At 41.6% G+C, this 16734-nt stretch overlaps 1 protein-coding gene across 1 annotated transcript in view; it reads right to left on the bottom strand.

The window, feature by feature from the left end:
• Positions 1-16396, bottom strand: part of etfa (electron transfer flavoprotein subunit alpha) — a 78735-nt gene extending 62339 nt beyond the window's left edge. Inside the window, exons 1-5 of the mRNA XM_059946643.1 lie at positions 16261-16396; positions 11205-11354; positions 10845-10926; positions 8169-8251; positions 2925-3024 (exon numbers count right to left, since the gene is read on the bottom strand). Coding sequence (XP_059802626.1) covers positions 2925-3024; positions 8169-8251; positions 10845-10926; positions 11205-11354; positions 16261-16305 — 460 coding nt within the window. The 5' untranslated portion in view covers positions 16306-16396. The remainder of the gene's footprint in view (positions 1-2924; positions 3025-8168; positions 8252-10844; positions 10927-11204; positions 11355-16260) is intronic.
• Between the last annotated feature and the right edge of the window lie 338 nt (positions 16397-16734).

The following is a 16734-nucleotide window of genomic DNA, read 5'->3' on the forward strand; positions in this document are numbered from 1 at the left end:
CCTCAAAAACCAAGGTTCACTAAACCTGTTATCCTTGCCTTTTATTGTGATAGGAACATATAGACTCTACATTCTCAAAATTTCACTTTTCAAGGCCTCACACTTACGAAGTACACCTTTGTCAGAAAAAAAAACCTTTTACTGAATCCACACTTGCCAGTTCCTTTCTGATATCATGAAAATTGACCTTTCTCCAATTTGGAATCTCAACCCATGAACCAGACCTTTTCCTTTTCCATAACTATCTTGAAACTACTGGCATTTTGATTACCAGATGCATAGTGTTCCCCTACACAAGCTTCTGTCACCTGCCTTGCCTCATTCTCCAATAAGAGACTTAGCATCACACTCTCTCTAGTTGGGACTACTATGTACTGATTAAGGAAACTTCCCTGAACACATTTGACAAACTCTTTCCCATCCAGCCCTTGTACAGTACGGCAGTCCCATTCAATATGTGGAAAGTTAAAATCACACTACCACTCCCTTGTCCATTCATCCTCCCCATCCCTCTCTACGGACCTCCCTCCAGGCACTCATCCCTGCAATCGGAAGAAGTGCTACACCTGCCCCCACACTTCTTCCCTCACCACCATCCCAGGCCCCAGACAGTCCTTTCAGATGAGGCACCATTTCACCTGTGAGTCAACTGGGGTGATATACTGTATCCAGTGCTCCCGATGTGGCCATTTATACATTGGGGAGACCCACCGCAGACTGGGAGACCGTTTCGCCGAACACCGGCGCTCGGTCCTCCAGCAGTGGCGGGATCTCCCTGTGGCCACACACTTCAATTCCACAGACCACTCCCACTCCGACATGTCTATCCATGGCCTCCTCTACCGTCAAGATGAGGCCACACACAGGTCGATGGAGCAATACCTTATCGCCCGCCTAGGTAGCCTCCTTCCTGCCGGCATGAACATCCAACTCACTGACCTCCGTTGATACCCCTGCCCCCCCCCACCCTTACCCCCAACCCTATCTATTATTTTAGTCTGGTTCTCTTTCTCTCTCTTCCCCCCCTCACTATAATCTCTCCCCCCAGCCCTACATTCCTTTCTCTTTTATTTCCCATAATTCTCCACTTTCCCCCTAGCCCATTTCCCTCCAGCCTATCACTTCCCAGCTCTCTACTTTATCCCTCCCCCACTTCTATCCCCCCTCAACCATCCCATGTTACTTCACTCCTGATGAAGGGTTTCGGCCCACAACGTCGTTATTACCTCCTCCCATAGATGCTGTCTGGCCTGCTGAGTTCTGCCAGCATTTTGTGTTTTTTACTATCACAACCTTATGTTTCTTGCAACAGCCTGCAAACTCTCTACAAATTTGTCCTCTAAATCCCACAGACTACTGGGTAGTCTATAATTTAATCCCATTAACGTGGTCATACCTTTTGTATTCCTCAGTTCTACCCATGAAGCCTCACTAGACAAGGTCTCCAATCTGTCCTGTCTGAACTCTGCCATAACATTTTCCCTGACTACTAATTCCACCCCTCCCCCTTTAATCCCTCTTGCTCTATCACATCTAAAACAACATAACCCCAAAACACGGAGCTGCCAGTCCCGCCCCTCCTACAACAAAGTCTCATTAATAGCCACAATGTCATAATTCCATGCGCTAAATTGATAACCTAAGTTCATCCACCTTTCCTACAACATTTCTTGCATTAAAATATATGCAGCTCAGAACATTAGTCCCATCATGTTCAACTTTTCAATTCCTGACCTTGTATGTACAACAGGCTTAACGAAAACTTTCTCCACAACCATTCCACTACCTGTTCTGGTACTCCCCCTGCAACTCTAGTTTAACCCTCCCCTGTGCAACACTAGCAAACCTTTTTGCTAGGATATGAGTTCCCCCTAGGCCCCTCCAGTTTGGGTACAAAGCATTATTTCTGTACAGGTCCTACCTTCCCTGGAAAAGAAACCATGATCCAAAAATCTGAAGCCCTCCCTCCTACACCATCCCCTTAGCCACATGCTAAACTGTTTGATCTTCCTACTTCTGGCCTCACTAGCATGTGGCATGGGTAGCTACCCTAAGATTACAACCCTGGAGGACTTGTTCTTTAAATTAACTCCATAAACTCACTTTACAGAACTTCGTCACCTTTCTACCCACGTCAGTAGCACCAATATGGACCACAATCTCTGGCTACTCACCCTCCCACTTAACAATGCTGTGGACTCAATCCGTGATGGCCCTGGCTCTGACACCCATTCTCATCCACAGAACCTCCTTTCCATTCCCCTCATCAATGAACCCCTATCCCAATAGCTCATCTTTTCTTCATCTCCTCCCCTTTTCCTTCTGAGCCAGAGCCAGACCCAGTGCCAGAGACCTGAGCACTGTGGATTTCCTCTTGTTGATTATTTCATTACCAGAGCCCTCCTCAAGGTTTGTAGCCACATATCCTAAATCTGCCCTCACTTTATCCCTGCTCGTGTTCAAGTGTCTCCTCAAAAACCACTTCTTCAACCTTGCCTTCGGTTCCATGTTCTAAAACTCTATTTCTTAATCTGGTGGTCAAATGCCTCCAACACTTCAGTGTCTTGACTGCACCTGTGAATACTGCCGGGAGAAGTTGTTGTAGCAAAGAGATTTCTAACACATCTGCCTACTTTTTAACAATGCAAGAAACTACTGATAACAGCCTGTATGCTCCACAAAATGCAATGCTTCAATCAATAAAAGATTTAGTGTAGCAGATGGAAGAAATGTAACAATAAAATCTTAAGTAGATTCTTCTCTGATTCCAAACCAGATTCTAGTGAATTATAGAAAAGAATATAAATGGCTGTAGAAGTGCTTCAAGACACAATGTTGTACCTTCAGTGAAAAGGCAAATTAACTCTTAGGTCAATAATTTTCTTATACCATCAAGCTACTGCCTGGCTCCTTCTTATTCTTACCTGCATAGATGGTTCTGACAAATGTGTCGGAAGATTTAATTCCAATGATATCAGAGATAGCAGCAACATCAAGCTTAGCAGCTATTCTAGGTACAAGATTCTGCAAACAAATGGAAAGCCATAAATAAATTCTTCTGTACAAACATTGTATATTTTAATATGTCAAACCAATTCTCATTAAAATTTCCCAGGAATCTTGATGATAAACAGCCTGAAATGTCGATCATTTATTCCCCTTCCTAGCTGCTGCCTGACTTGCTGAGTTCCTCCAGCATTTCATGTGTTGAGCCAGATTATTAATACAAGTTTCAAATAAACAGGGAACTGCAAGCCATCATCAGCTTCAGTCTTACATTCTACTATTCTATCCCAGGGAGTACCGTTAATGATTGGTGTGGTAAATTAGCTAGGGATTCACTGTATATTTTAATGGGATCCTGTTGCACACAGACATGGCACCCAATTAGCTCAAATAGAATTTTTTTTCTCTCTTCCCTCTATTTAAAAATGCTTTGTTGCTTCTTGATGCTCAGTAGACACCTGGCAAGATTCCCAAGATCCACTCTCCTTTCCTATCAGATTACTGCTTCTCCAGCCCTTTGCCTTTTCCACCTCCCAGCTTCTCACTTCATATTCCCTCTCCCACCCAGCTGGCTTCACCTATCACCTTTTAACATGTCCTCCTTCCCAATCCCCACCTTATTCAAGCATCTTCAGACTTCCTTTTCAAATCTGATGAAGGATCTTGGCCAGAAACATTGACTGTTTATTCATGTCTATAGATACTGCCTGACCTACTGAGTTCCTCCAGCATTTTGTGTGAGTGTTGCTCTGGATTTCCAACATCTCTGGGATCTCTGGTGTTTATGTTAAATGATTCTTTTCACAGCTGTCTTTGATATTCTGAAGGGCTGGCAATGGACATGCAAAGTTAAAGCCCACAGATAAACTCAGTAGCCACTTTATTAGGTACCTCCTGTACTGAGTGTATGTTTGTGGTCTTCTGCTGTTGTAGCCCATCCACTTCAAGGTTCAACACGCTGTGCATTAAGAAATGCTCTTCCACACACCATTGTTGTAACGCGTGGTTATTTCAGTTACTGCCTTCTTGTTGTCACTCTGGCCATTCTTCTCTAGCCTCTCTCATTAACAAGGTGTTTTCACACACAGAACTGCCGCTCACAGTATTTTTTTTTTGTTTTCTGCACCATTCTCTGTAATAGAGACTGTTGTGCATGAAAATTCCAGGAGTTCTGAGATACTCAAACCACCCTATCTGGCACCAACAATCATCCCACTGTCAAAATCACTTGGATCACATTTCTTCCCCATTCTGATGTTTGGTTTGAGTGTACATGGTATTGTTATTTGTAGTTTCTATATTCACTGAAGATGGCACTTTGCTGTTTTTTTTCTTGTCTTTGTATCTTAAAAAAAACACATCTTGACCCCCTCCACCTACCATGAGTTATACTAGAGATGTTATAATCACAAAGCAACAATTAGTGGGAAAAGTCAGATAATTGCAATCTTGCTGGGAAACACAGAAATAAAGTAGAATGTAGTCCAGAGAAAAGAGCAGAACTAATTAAATAAAACAGAACTTATGACATATAATGCACTGTGTAATGCACCGTAATTCAATTGAGATGCCATTAAGCCATTGACCTGACAGCTCCAAAACAATATGAAGGATTGCAGGGGAAGCTGCAGGAAGTGTTATAGCAATTTGAGTCTCTGTTAAAGGACTAGAGAACATTATCAACCGCTTACAACATTAAACTTCTCGTCAAAGAGCAAGTGGACATTTCCCTGCAGATTATAATTTCCAAATATTTTCAGAATTAGTGATACACCCTGGATCACTGTTCTCTGAACAATCACCCCTGCGCTAGCTGTTCAGTAGAAGTCCATAGTTAATTGCATTCCTTGGATCCTTTCCCTTTGACCTATCTTTTCCATTCAGGCATTAGATCAAAATCTCTTGCAGAAGTCACTGCTGAATCTGCATGTCACTACATGCCCATATAAATCGGATTAACAGAATTCAAACCTGGTGTCCAATTTAAATCTACAAAAGATACATAACACAGGGGATCCGCAGTTATTTGAACATAACCAAGCTTTAATTAGACTACAGAGAAAATATTTTCAGGAAGTAGATCAACATATTACTTGCTTTAATGGTTCCTAATCAAAGGGAACGTTTAAATCAAAATATATCATAGGATGTGTTCATACAATGCTATCAATTGCATTCCTCATATCTTCATTTTCACTGTAATATTCGAGATGATTGTCAATACCTTCAAATTCTTTGTAGTTCCTAACTTGTTGAAGTAGTGAAATTGTTTCATTTTCACTCCCAGCCATTTCTGACATCTCTAAGCCTGAATAATTGAAATCACATTGAGGAAACTGTTCTGAATTGTCTTACTGCTTATTTCTCATCAACTGCGACTGACAAAAATCACTGCTTTTTCAACAGAAGCACATGCAATGGACACTATTTAAAAACTGTTCGCTCTAAGCACTTTGTAGTGTCTAGCGGCCAAATATCTATGCATCTGACACTAATTAAAAACTGTCCGACAACAATCTCCTGCCCCAATCAATTGATGGCTCAATTAACCAAAATCCAAAGTGTTAACCAAACACATTACCTGGATCAAATTAATTCAACACCCTTAGTGGGGAGAGTAATGTTGGAAATCTAAAGTAAAAACTGAAAATGATCAAGGTACTCAGAAGGTCAAGCAGCATTTGTGGAGAACAAGACAGGGCTAACATTCGAGTTGATGCCTACCTGGAAGAATTAAGCTGCAATCAAATTAAAAATTGCTGGATATCTGTCGGAAAGAAAAGTGACTGCTAATTCAGTTGCAATCTCCACAAATGCTTCCTTCCCTTCTGAGTATCACCAGAATTTTTATTTTTATTTACCACTAATGGGGAAACTGCTCAAGAGCTATTAAATGACACATTATATAAATAAGGATTACTTAATGCACATAAAGTGCTGGAGGAACTCAGCAAATCAGGCAGCATCTATGAGTGCACTGCTCCCAACTTCCAGCATCTGCAGTCTCCCTGCGTCTCTAAGGATTAGTTAAATTGGTTTTAGAAGCAAGTGGACAAATGAATGGGATTTTGAGACAAGCTAAACCAGCATCAACTGATGGATGTTGAATTCATACAATGAATTTGTAACAGTAGACTTTTTGGAAAGATTTTTTTTACTACAAACATCCTGGGCACAATTAAAATTAAGTTCTTATGCAAAACATTATATCAAAATAAAATCTGGCATGCTTCACTAACAAGCTGATATGACTTGAAATTCAGAATAAAAGTTTTTAAAAAGTACCAATAACATTGCATCCAGAGAATAATTAGAATTTGAAACGTATTGTATGTAAACTGAGGCAAACAGTATTAACGAGTTTTTAGCTTAATCCAGAAAGACAAGACAGAAAGGATAAAGAATGCAAATTCAGTTAAAAGATGATAAGGGGGGGGGTGAAGAAGAATGGTGTGTGGAACCTATACTCAGTGCCACTTTATTAGGTACCTCCTGTATCTTATGTTGGAATGCTGTTCTTGGACTACAGTTCAGCATTCAACACCATACTTCCATCCAAGTTCGAAAGGAAGTTCAGAGGCCTCGGCCTTGACCTGCCTTGTGTAGCTGGATCCTGGATTTCCTGTCAGATCGCCAGCAGGTGGTAAGGGTGGGCTCTCTCACCTCCACCCCTCTGACTGTCAACACAGGAGCCCCTCAGGTACCAAGTCCCCTCCTTTACTCCCTGTTCACCCATGACTATATCGCCACCCACAGCTCTAATTTGTTAATTAAATTTGCCGACGACACTACATTGATTAGCCTAATCTCAGACAATAATGAAGTGACCTACAGGGAAGAAGTCATCTCTCTGACACAGTGGTATCGAGAAAACAACCTATCCCTCAGTGTCACAAGAACAAAGGAGCTGGTTGTGGATTGGAAACAAGCTAACCCCTAAATATATCAATGGATCTGGGGTGGAGAGGGTGAACAGCTTTAAGCTCCTCAGCATCCACATCACCGAGGACCTCACATGGTCTGTACACACCAGCTATGTGGTGCAAAAGGCACAACAGTGCCTCTTTCACCTCAGATAGTTGAGGAAGATTGGTATGGGTTCCCAATTCCTAAAAACCTTCTGCAGGGGCACAATTGAGAGCATCTTGACTGACTGTTATTGCCTGGTTTGGGAACTATACATCTCTTAATCACAGGATTCTGCAGAGAGTGGTATGGACAGCCCAGCACATCTGTAGTTGTGAACTTTTCATGATTCAGGACATTTACAAAGATAGGTGTGAGAAAAGGGCCTGAAGGATCACTGGGGACCTGAGTCACCCCAACCACAAATCTATTCCAGCTTTTCCCATCCTGGAAACGGTGCTGCAACATAAAAGCCAGGACCAACAGACTCCAGGACAAACTGATGAACTCACGCTGATCTGAGCGTATCTCTATGTTACAATAACTGTTGTATTTATTATAAACTGTTATAAATTACTATGATTGCACATTGCATATTTAGATGAAGACATGACATAAAGATTTTTACTCCTCACGTATGAGAAGGATGTAAGAAATAAAGTCAATTCAATTCAAGTGGACACTGTGTGCATGTTTGTGTCTTCTGCTGCTGTAGTCCATCCACTTCAAGATTCAACATGTGGAGGATTCAGAAATGCTCTTCTGCAAATCATGGTTGTAACGCATGATTATTTAGTTACCGTCACCTTCCTGTCGGTTTAAACCAGTCTGGTCATTCTCCTCTGCCCTCTCTCATTAACAAGACATTTTCACCCACAGAACTGCCACTCACTGGATGTTATTTTTTTGTGTTTTTCACACCATTCTCCATAAGCTCTAGAGACTCTTTGTATGTGAAAATCCTAGTAGATCAGCAGTTTCTGAGATACTCAAACCACCCTGTCTGGCACCAACAATCATTCCACGGTCAGCCACTTAGATCACATTTTAGATCTGAACAACAACCTTTTGACCATGTCAGCATGCTTTTGTGCATTGACCTACTGCCACATAATTGGCTGATGAGATATTTGCACTAATAAGGTAATATGCAGGTGTGCCTAATAAAGTGGCCATTGAGTACAGTTCACTTGAAATCACCCACTTCTGTACTGTGTGTTCCATGGAACATTTTAGTGCTGGTGTTTTAAACTCACCTTTCCGAAGGCAGAGGCCCCTGCACAGATATGTGTGAATTTAAATTGTTTTTGTGTAGCCAGAACAAGGGGTGTCAGTTCCTCTGTTAATGATACAGAAAGCAGAACATTAAAGATACACTTAAACAGGTTGAAAAAAAACTATATTTGTAAAAATAACAATGAACCCCAATTGACATAAATTGCCCAAGTGAAGCATGAAACATTCACAAAGAATTAGATGCTTGCATATGCCTGTATATCTTAAGTGTCCTTGTCTTATTTGGATCCTTTCCCATACACCTTCTAGTGACACAGTGGAGAGATTTAATATTCAAATGCACAGCATATGTTACCACTAGTTTGTTTTTAATCATGTCATTTAACATCCAATAATAAATCTTAAAAGCAGTGTTTGAAGCTACAAAAACCATATGTTAGTGATACAGAGTACAAATAGTCAACATCATAAGAAACTGGAAGCATGACAAATGTCCTCACAGCAACGATATCGAAAGGCCATTTAAAAAAGAGTTCAAGAGTGAAACTCTGCCTCAAAATCACCATGAACAATTCGACTGAAATCTACAAGCAGCATGTTAGTACTTAAGCACTAAAATACTAACAATTTTTCACAGCCACCACTGAGCTGAAGTCTGCCTTCCGCAGAATACATCATTCTAATTCCAGCAATTAGTTTATCACACATCATTCTAGTTGTTCAAGGAATTGATTGTGGACTTTAGGAAGGGGAAGTTGGGAGAACACATGCCAGTCCTCACCAAGGGGTCAGCAATGCAAAGGGGAAGCAGCTTCAAGTTTCCGAACATCAACATCTAGAGGATCCATCCTGGCCCAATCATGAAGGAACAGCTCCACTTCATTAAGGATTTGAGGAGATTTGATATGTCACCAAAGACTCTTACTATTTTTATCGATGTACAGTGGAGAGTATTCTAACCAGTTTCATCACAGACTAGTATGGAACTTCCAATGTCCAGGAAAGCAAGAGGGTTGTAAACAAAACCAGCTCCATCAGAGTCACAACCCTCCCCACCAGCAAGGGCATTTTCAAGAGGCGATGCTTCAAGAAGGCACCATCTGGACGTACCTTCTTCTTGTTACTACATTAGAAAGGATGTGCAAGAGCATGAAGACCCACACTTAATGACTCAAGAACAGCTTCTTCCCCTTTGCCATCAGATTTATGAATTGTCCATACGTATTAACTCGTAATTCCTTTTTTTTGGACCATTTATTTATTTTTGTCTTTGCACTGTACCGTTGCCACTAAACAATTTCACATCACCCTAACAACTCCATTAGTTGAAGGGTCTATGTCCTCCAGTGTTCCAAATAGGTACCAGTGGGTTAATTGGCTATCATACAGCAGAGACAGGAACGTGAGAATGTGTTCATGCCAGCCATCAAATAGCCATCTCCATACATTCCATTTTATAGTATTTGTCCGCTAAGCCTTTATGTTCACACAAATAGTTCTTAAACATAAATTACCTCTACAGTAAATGGCAAAAGAACCATTTACTCTAAGCAGCAACGCCTCTACTCCCTTAGACATTTGTGCAGATTCAGCATGTTATCTAAAACTGGCAACTTTTATAAATGCATAATGGAGAATATCCCAACTAGTTGCATCGCGGCCTGGTATGGGAAGGCCTATGCCCAAGAACAGAAATGTCTACAGAAAATGGTGGCCACAGCTCAGTCCACCACAGCAAAAGTCCTCTCCACCACCTAGCACATTTACAAGGAGCGCTTCCACAGCAGCATCCATCATCAAGGACACCCACTGTTGCTGCCAACAGGAAAGAGATACAGGAACCTTAGATCCCACAGCACCAGGTTCAGGAACAGTTATTACCTTTCAACCACCTGGCTCCTGAACCAGTGTGGATAACATAATTCACCTCAACACTGAACAAATTCCACAACCTGTGGACTCACTTTCCAAGACTCTGCAACTCATGTTCTCAGTATTTATTTATCTATTATCATTATACTTTTTTTCTATATTTGCTGTTCATCTTCTTTTGCACATTTGTGTTTGTTGGTCTTCAAAAAGAAATCCAGGGTGAAAATTCTGTTACAAAACTGTGGAAATATCGCACTGTCAAAGCCGCAGGTCTTCAAAGAAGCTTTACTCTGAGACCACTTTTGTTGCAAGGTAAATGTAAAAGATGATGGAACTAGCTCAGAGAGCAATTATGATGCCCTTTAAATATTAACACAACATTCACACAATATCACCAAGAAAGACTGTGCAAATATACCGATACAGTTCCTACATTTTTTACACTTCCAATAATTCTACAACTCATGTTCTCTATTATTTATACACTTTTTCTTTGTATCTCAACAGTTTGTTTTCCCTTGCACATTGGTTGTTTGTCATTCTTTGTGTGCAATTTTTCATTGATCCTATTGTATTTCTTTTTTCTATTGTGAACTGCAAGAAAATGAATTACAGGGTAGTAATGGTGACATATACATACTTCGATACTAAATTTTCTTTGAACAGGGATATGATTGGCACACGAAGCAGAATATGTTGCCTGGATACAGGGAAAACCACGCGAAGGAGAATGAAATATATAATTGCTTTGCCAAAATGTAGCATGGACCTGATGCACCAAACACTTTCCGCCTGGTCACAGTAAGTATTTCAAACTTACCCACCTGGTAGCAAACCTTTGAATACATCATTCTGTGCCACTAAAATCTTCTTTACCCCCTGCACTTTGCTGACCTCTTCCACCACCTGTAAGAATTAAACAAATATTAGCTTTGAACACAATCTTAGAGAAATAATGCAGGAAAGGCAAGAGAAACCCACAAAGAAACCTCTGGATTATATCAACAGCAGCACTAAAGTGACAAAATTTTCATTTCTGGTACCAAATGTTTTATTATATTTGTAATACAAGTCCTATTTGTGTAGAAGTCAATAAAGCTCTACGGTCATGAATGTACAACATCACAATGGTTTTGAACCAGAAGTATCTTTAGACATTATAAGTTATGGCAAACGCTTCTTACCTTGCTACAGTCTGTTCCAGCAACTAAGCAGGTTACATCTCCACCCAGCTGCTTAGCAGCTGTAATGGCATTGAGGGTAATTGGGGTCAGCTTCTCATTATTGTGCTCTGCTAGTACAAGGGTGCTCTGAAGTCGCTGCAGATGGCAGATCTGCAAAGAAAGAAAATAATTTATTATAATTATTGTCAGTTTTGTTTCTAGTAAATAAAAAAAATTCTACAAAAAAGTTAAACCCGTGGCAGTGAGGAACATTTTTCTTTCATTCATATAACGTACACGTTGCTGGCAAAGCCAACCATTATCACCCATGTAAAAGATAAAGATTAAATTTATTTGTCACATGTACACCACAATGCAGTGAAAGGAATTACTTTGTGTCAACAATTAACACAGTCCGAGATGTGCTGGGGGCAGTCCAGTAGTGTTCCATGCTTCCTGCAACAGCACGGGAAATCTTACTAACCCTAACTCGTATGTCTTTGGAACGTGGGAAGAAACCAAAGCACCCAGATGAAACCTACATAGTCACAGGGAGAAGGTGCAAAATCCTTACAGAAAGTTGCAGGAATTGAATCCCAGACTTACAGCTGGTACTGCAGTAGTGTTACACTCACCACTACAGAACCATGCTGGCCCTTTCTCACAGGTACAGTTTCCATAAATTTAGCACACATTCTATAAAATGTACAAGTTAGGATAAGTTGTGGGCATGCTATGTTGGTGCCAGAAGCATACTCACACTAGTGGCCTTTCCCCAGCACATCTTGGACCATGTTGGTCATTGATGCAAAACAACACATTTCACTGACGAAGGTAGCACAAGAAGCCAGAAGAATAGGGTTGAGAGAGAAAATCAACTGAAAGGTGGAAAAAAAAATCAATGGTCCAAAAGGCCTAATTCTGCTCTAATATCTTATAGGCCTATGGCCATATTATCTGGGCAAGTCAGCGATGCATCGTGGAGAGGTAATATCTCACAGTTCCAGCAACCCAGACTCAATCCTGATCACTGGTGTCGGTGTGCAGTTTACAAACGCTCACAGCGACCGCTGCTTTCTATCCGGTGCTTCCCCAGATCCCAGAGATATGGGTAACTGGGCACTGTAAGTTTCAGTAGTATTTATGGAGAAGTAGAATCTAGGGAGAGTTGATGGGAGTGTGGGAAGAATAAGGAAGGGACTAACTACCATGAATGTTTGATTGATGCAGACTCAATGGCTGAACGACTCATTTGTTTACTGTATAACTCTCTAGGAATTGCAAATGGAGTTGAACACCATACAATGAAGTTCATGGCCCAAACTGTAGTTTCACATTGATGAGGCTTTAAGATTTTAGTGCATTTTCTATACAAAAATGCAAAAACATTTATTGTGATCAAAAAATATTGTTCAGCATTGTGGGAAACTTTCTTCCAATAATGTTAACGTGAAGCCATGGAATCTCTTCCCATCTATTTCAAAAGACCTCAGTGTGGGATCCCATGCAAAATACAAATATATTCAAGGTCAGTACTTGAGTAAACATTAGTTCTCATTGTCAACCTTAAGCTTCAGATATTGTTGAGACAATATTTTATATCATTGTCAACATCAATTCCCAGCAATGTTTATGTACAAGGACATTCAGGATAAATGATTAATGATTGCAGAATTATTACTGCAGTCATAAAGGGGCCTGCAGTTAATTACTCCAGTAAGGTGCGAGAAAGTGTAACCAGAAGCAGAATTCCCCATCTGTATGAAATAGTTAAATCAATACATTGTTTAAATAGTTTTGCACTTGATGATGGGGACTCAAGCCCACCCTGCAGCATCACATTTGTAAACTTGAAATAGGCCGCAGATGATGGCAATCCAAAGCAACACTCACAAAATACAGTAATGGAGGAACTCAGTAGTCAGGCAGCATCTATGGAAATGACTAGTCAATCAACATTTCAGGCCAAAGGGAAGAGGGGAAGAGGGAGGGATAGGGGGAGATGGAGGGGGGGAGAAGGGGAGGGGGAGAGGGAAAGGGAGGAAGAGGGAGGGGGAGGAGGGAGAGGAGGAGGAGAGGGGGAGTGGGGAGTGGAGCAGGGGCAGTGGGAAGGGGGGGAGAGGGAAGAGGGGGAAGGAAAGAGACAGAACAAGGGGGAGGAGAAGGAGTGTTGATCTGGAATCATACCAGCTGCGTTGGCAAATTATTTGGAGAATATCAGTGAAACATTTGAAGCCGGATATAGGGATAGCACAATCGTTCACATGCTTTCTGATGTTACTCACAAAATAACAAGGTTCCTCCAACTGTTGTTTCTAGAACTTACCACATCATCTAGATACTCAATTTCTAGTCTGCCAGTTCATGATTATACCTAGAGTTCTACTCACATTACACATTTCAACAATGTCCATAAAAATGACAAAGTATAAAAGTGGAAAATTTTCCTACATGCCACTAATTTTATTTAGCTCAACTGGTTTACAATTGCACAACACACAAAATGCTGAAGAAACTCTGCCCAAAACATCAACTCTTTACTCCTCTCCATAGATACCAACTAATCGGCTGAGTTCCTCCAGCATTTTGTGTGTGTTACACTAGATTTCCAGCATCTGCCAAATCTCATGTGTTTAAAATGGCACCATTTGTTTCTCTTCTACATAACATAAAAAAATAGGAGCAGGAGTAGGCCATCTGACCCTTTGAACCTGCTCCACCATTCAATAAGATCATGGCTGATCTGGCTACGGACTCTCTCCATCTACCTGCCTTTTCCCCATAACCCTTATATCCCCTGCTATGCAAAAATCTACCCAACCTTGGCTTAAACATTGTCTTCTAGTTTATTTTGACCTTGAGAATATTGCAACTTTTTCATTTTGATTTGTTCTTAATTTGAAATGAGCAGAATAGCCAGGAAAGAATAAAATTACTTTTAATAAAATGGGATCGTTATCTTAATACAAATTCCATATAGTACGTACATCAGAATTCCAATGTTTACCATTTTAGGGTAACGTGCAAAATCCAGGCAAATAGAATTTGGTACCAATATCATGCAGTCATGAAAGGCTCAGATATAGTGGAGGTGGAGAGGATATTTTTATATGAGAGATACGTTCTTAGGGAAGCCTAAGACCAGAGGACACAGCTTCATAAGGACATCCCTTTAGAGATAAGGAGGAATTTCTTCAGTCAGAGGGTGGTGAATCTGTGGAATTGATTGCCCCAGTCAGCTGTGGATGCCAAGTCATCAGGTATATTTTAAGTGGAGGTTGACAGGTTTTTGATTAGTTAGGGTGTCACAGGTTACGGTGAGAAGGCTGGAGAATGGAGTTGAGGGAAACAATAAATCAGCCACGATCAAATGGCAGAGCAGACTCAATGGGTTGAATGGTCTAATTCAGCTCCCGTGTCTTATGTTCTTAATATACCCAAAAGACCCAACCACTAACTACAGCCACCACTTACTCTCACCCACATCAGAACTTGTGGATCTTGGATCAGCCTCTGCAGCCATTGAGGACACATCTATAGACAACATCATAGAGAAATTCATACTCAACTTGAGTGACAGCACTACTATTTAATGTCTAACACTTGAAGAAATTAGGGCACTGCAGCATCCTTTCCCCATCCCTTAATGCCTGTACTCCATCTTCCTCTAGTGCTCCCCTCCCCCTTTTTTTCTTCCAAGGCCTTCCATCCTATGATACTCCCCCCTCTCCAGCCTTGTATCCCTTTTGCCAATCAACTTCCCAGCTCTTAGCTTCATCCCTCCCCCTCCTGTCTTCTCCTGTTATTTTGGGTCTCCTGCTCCCCCTCCCACTTTCAAATCTCTTATTATCTCTTTTTTCCGTTAGTCCTGACAAAGGGTCTCCACCCGAAATGTCAACTGTATTTCTTCCTATAGATGCTGCCTGGCCTGCTGCATTCCACCAGCATTGTGTGTGTGTTGCTGGGAAGAGAAGTACCTGCAATGAGCTCGTATCAGGAATTCGCACACCTTTTACTAATTGAGCATTTTGGTGCAAAGCAAATTTAGATTTTTTTCAAACACTAAATCACTACAACAAAATTGTTTTCTTAAAATCTTGCTGCGTGAAAATTACCTAGTCAAAAATATCCTGTTCCTTACACCACTATTGCTGCTGACCAGCTGATGATTTCCTGAAACGTCATGAAAAACAGAACCCCCACCCAACTCACAGCCTATACTGGTTGCTTTTTAGTTTTTATTGCTGTTGTTTTACATATTTATACAACCGTTTGTTTTAATAGTGTCAGGAACATTACACAGTCTTACACAAGCATGCACCTTGCACTTTAAGTCAGCCTGTCAATCTTCAGGCCATGCCAATTCAAGGACTTGTGCCAATATTATTACCTGACTGTATGCGCTGGATCATGTACTCTGGGTGACTATACATTCTGTGCTTAGGAACAGCTTCTTCCCTCAGCCATCAGATTTCTGAATGGTCTAGGTACACTGCTTCACTATGCCACTTCTGCACTATTTATACTTTAATGTAAACCTATAGTAATTATGTCTTGCACTGTACTGCTGCCAGAAAACAAATTTCACAACATGTCAGTGATAATAAACCTAATTCTCTTTCTCACCTCCGCACCCTTACCTCCCCCCTCCATTTTCAGCACTTTGTCTCAACAGAAATTCGTTTTGCCATGTATTTCAGTGCAGACTCCAGCAGGAGTAGTTATAACTGACCCTTCAAGAGTTCTGCAGCTGCCAGGTGATTATATTTCCTTCTACTAGATTCTGAAGTATTTAATTAGCTGCAAAGGTCTGCCGGGCGTCTGAAAAGCCCTTTATCAATGCAGGTTTCATTTTGCTGCAGCAACCCCTAGGGGTGAAATTCAGCTGCAAGTCTCCTAGAATCGAGGGTCACCCTATCGTTAACACCATGACCTCCAGCCCAGCTAGAGAGTTTACAGCGCTTGGATCCGCATTAAACGGAGCCCGAGGACGCACCGAAACCTCGGTATTCTACACTGCAGCGGACCCAGGGAGGCAGGGCCCGCGGTGACAAGCCGACCCCGGAGCCGCACTCACCCCCGCCCACGTTAGGCCTCGACGCGGCGCAAATACTCGGAGCATCTTCCCTTGCGGCAGCAGTGGCCCTGACCCAGATCACGCGAGACCTTGGCCAGCTAGGCGAGACCGCTCCGATTGGCGCAACCGAGCCCCGCCCTCCTCCTTCCCGGGTTCCGAGTCAGCACAATGGTAATCCGGGCCGTTTGGCCCGTCGAGTCCGTGCTGACCATCGACACCTGTTTGAACTAGCATTTTTTGACCACTTCCTACACACATTTCCATCAACTCTTCCAGATTCTGTCACTGACCTACACATTAGGGACAACTTACAATGATCAACTAACCTTCCAACACCCTATGAACACGAGTCCTATGCTCCTTGGTCTCCATTGCAGACACGCCTCTCTTGTAGAGCATTACGTGCACACCTTTCTCTTACCTGCAGAAAATTCTATGAACATGTGTTTGCTGTCCTTTATCTGCACACCTGTT

The sequence above is a fragment of the Hypanus sabinus genome, chromosome 21 (genome assembly GCF_030144855.1).
Source record: "Hypanus sabinus isolate sHypSab1 chromosome 21, sHypSab1.hap1, whole genome shotgun sequence".
Classification (NCBI taxonomy): Eukaryota; Metazoa; Chordata; class Chondrichthyes; order Myliobatiformes; family Dasyatidae; genus Hypanus; species Hypanus sabinus.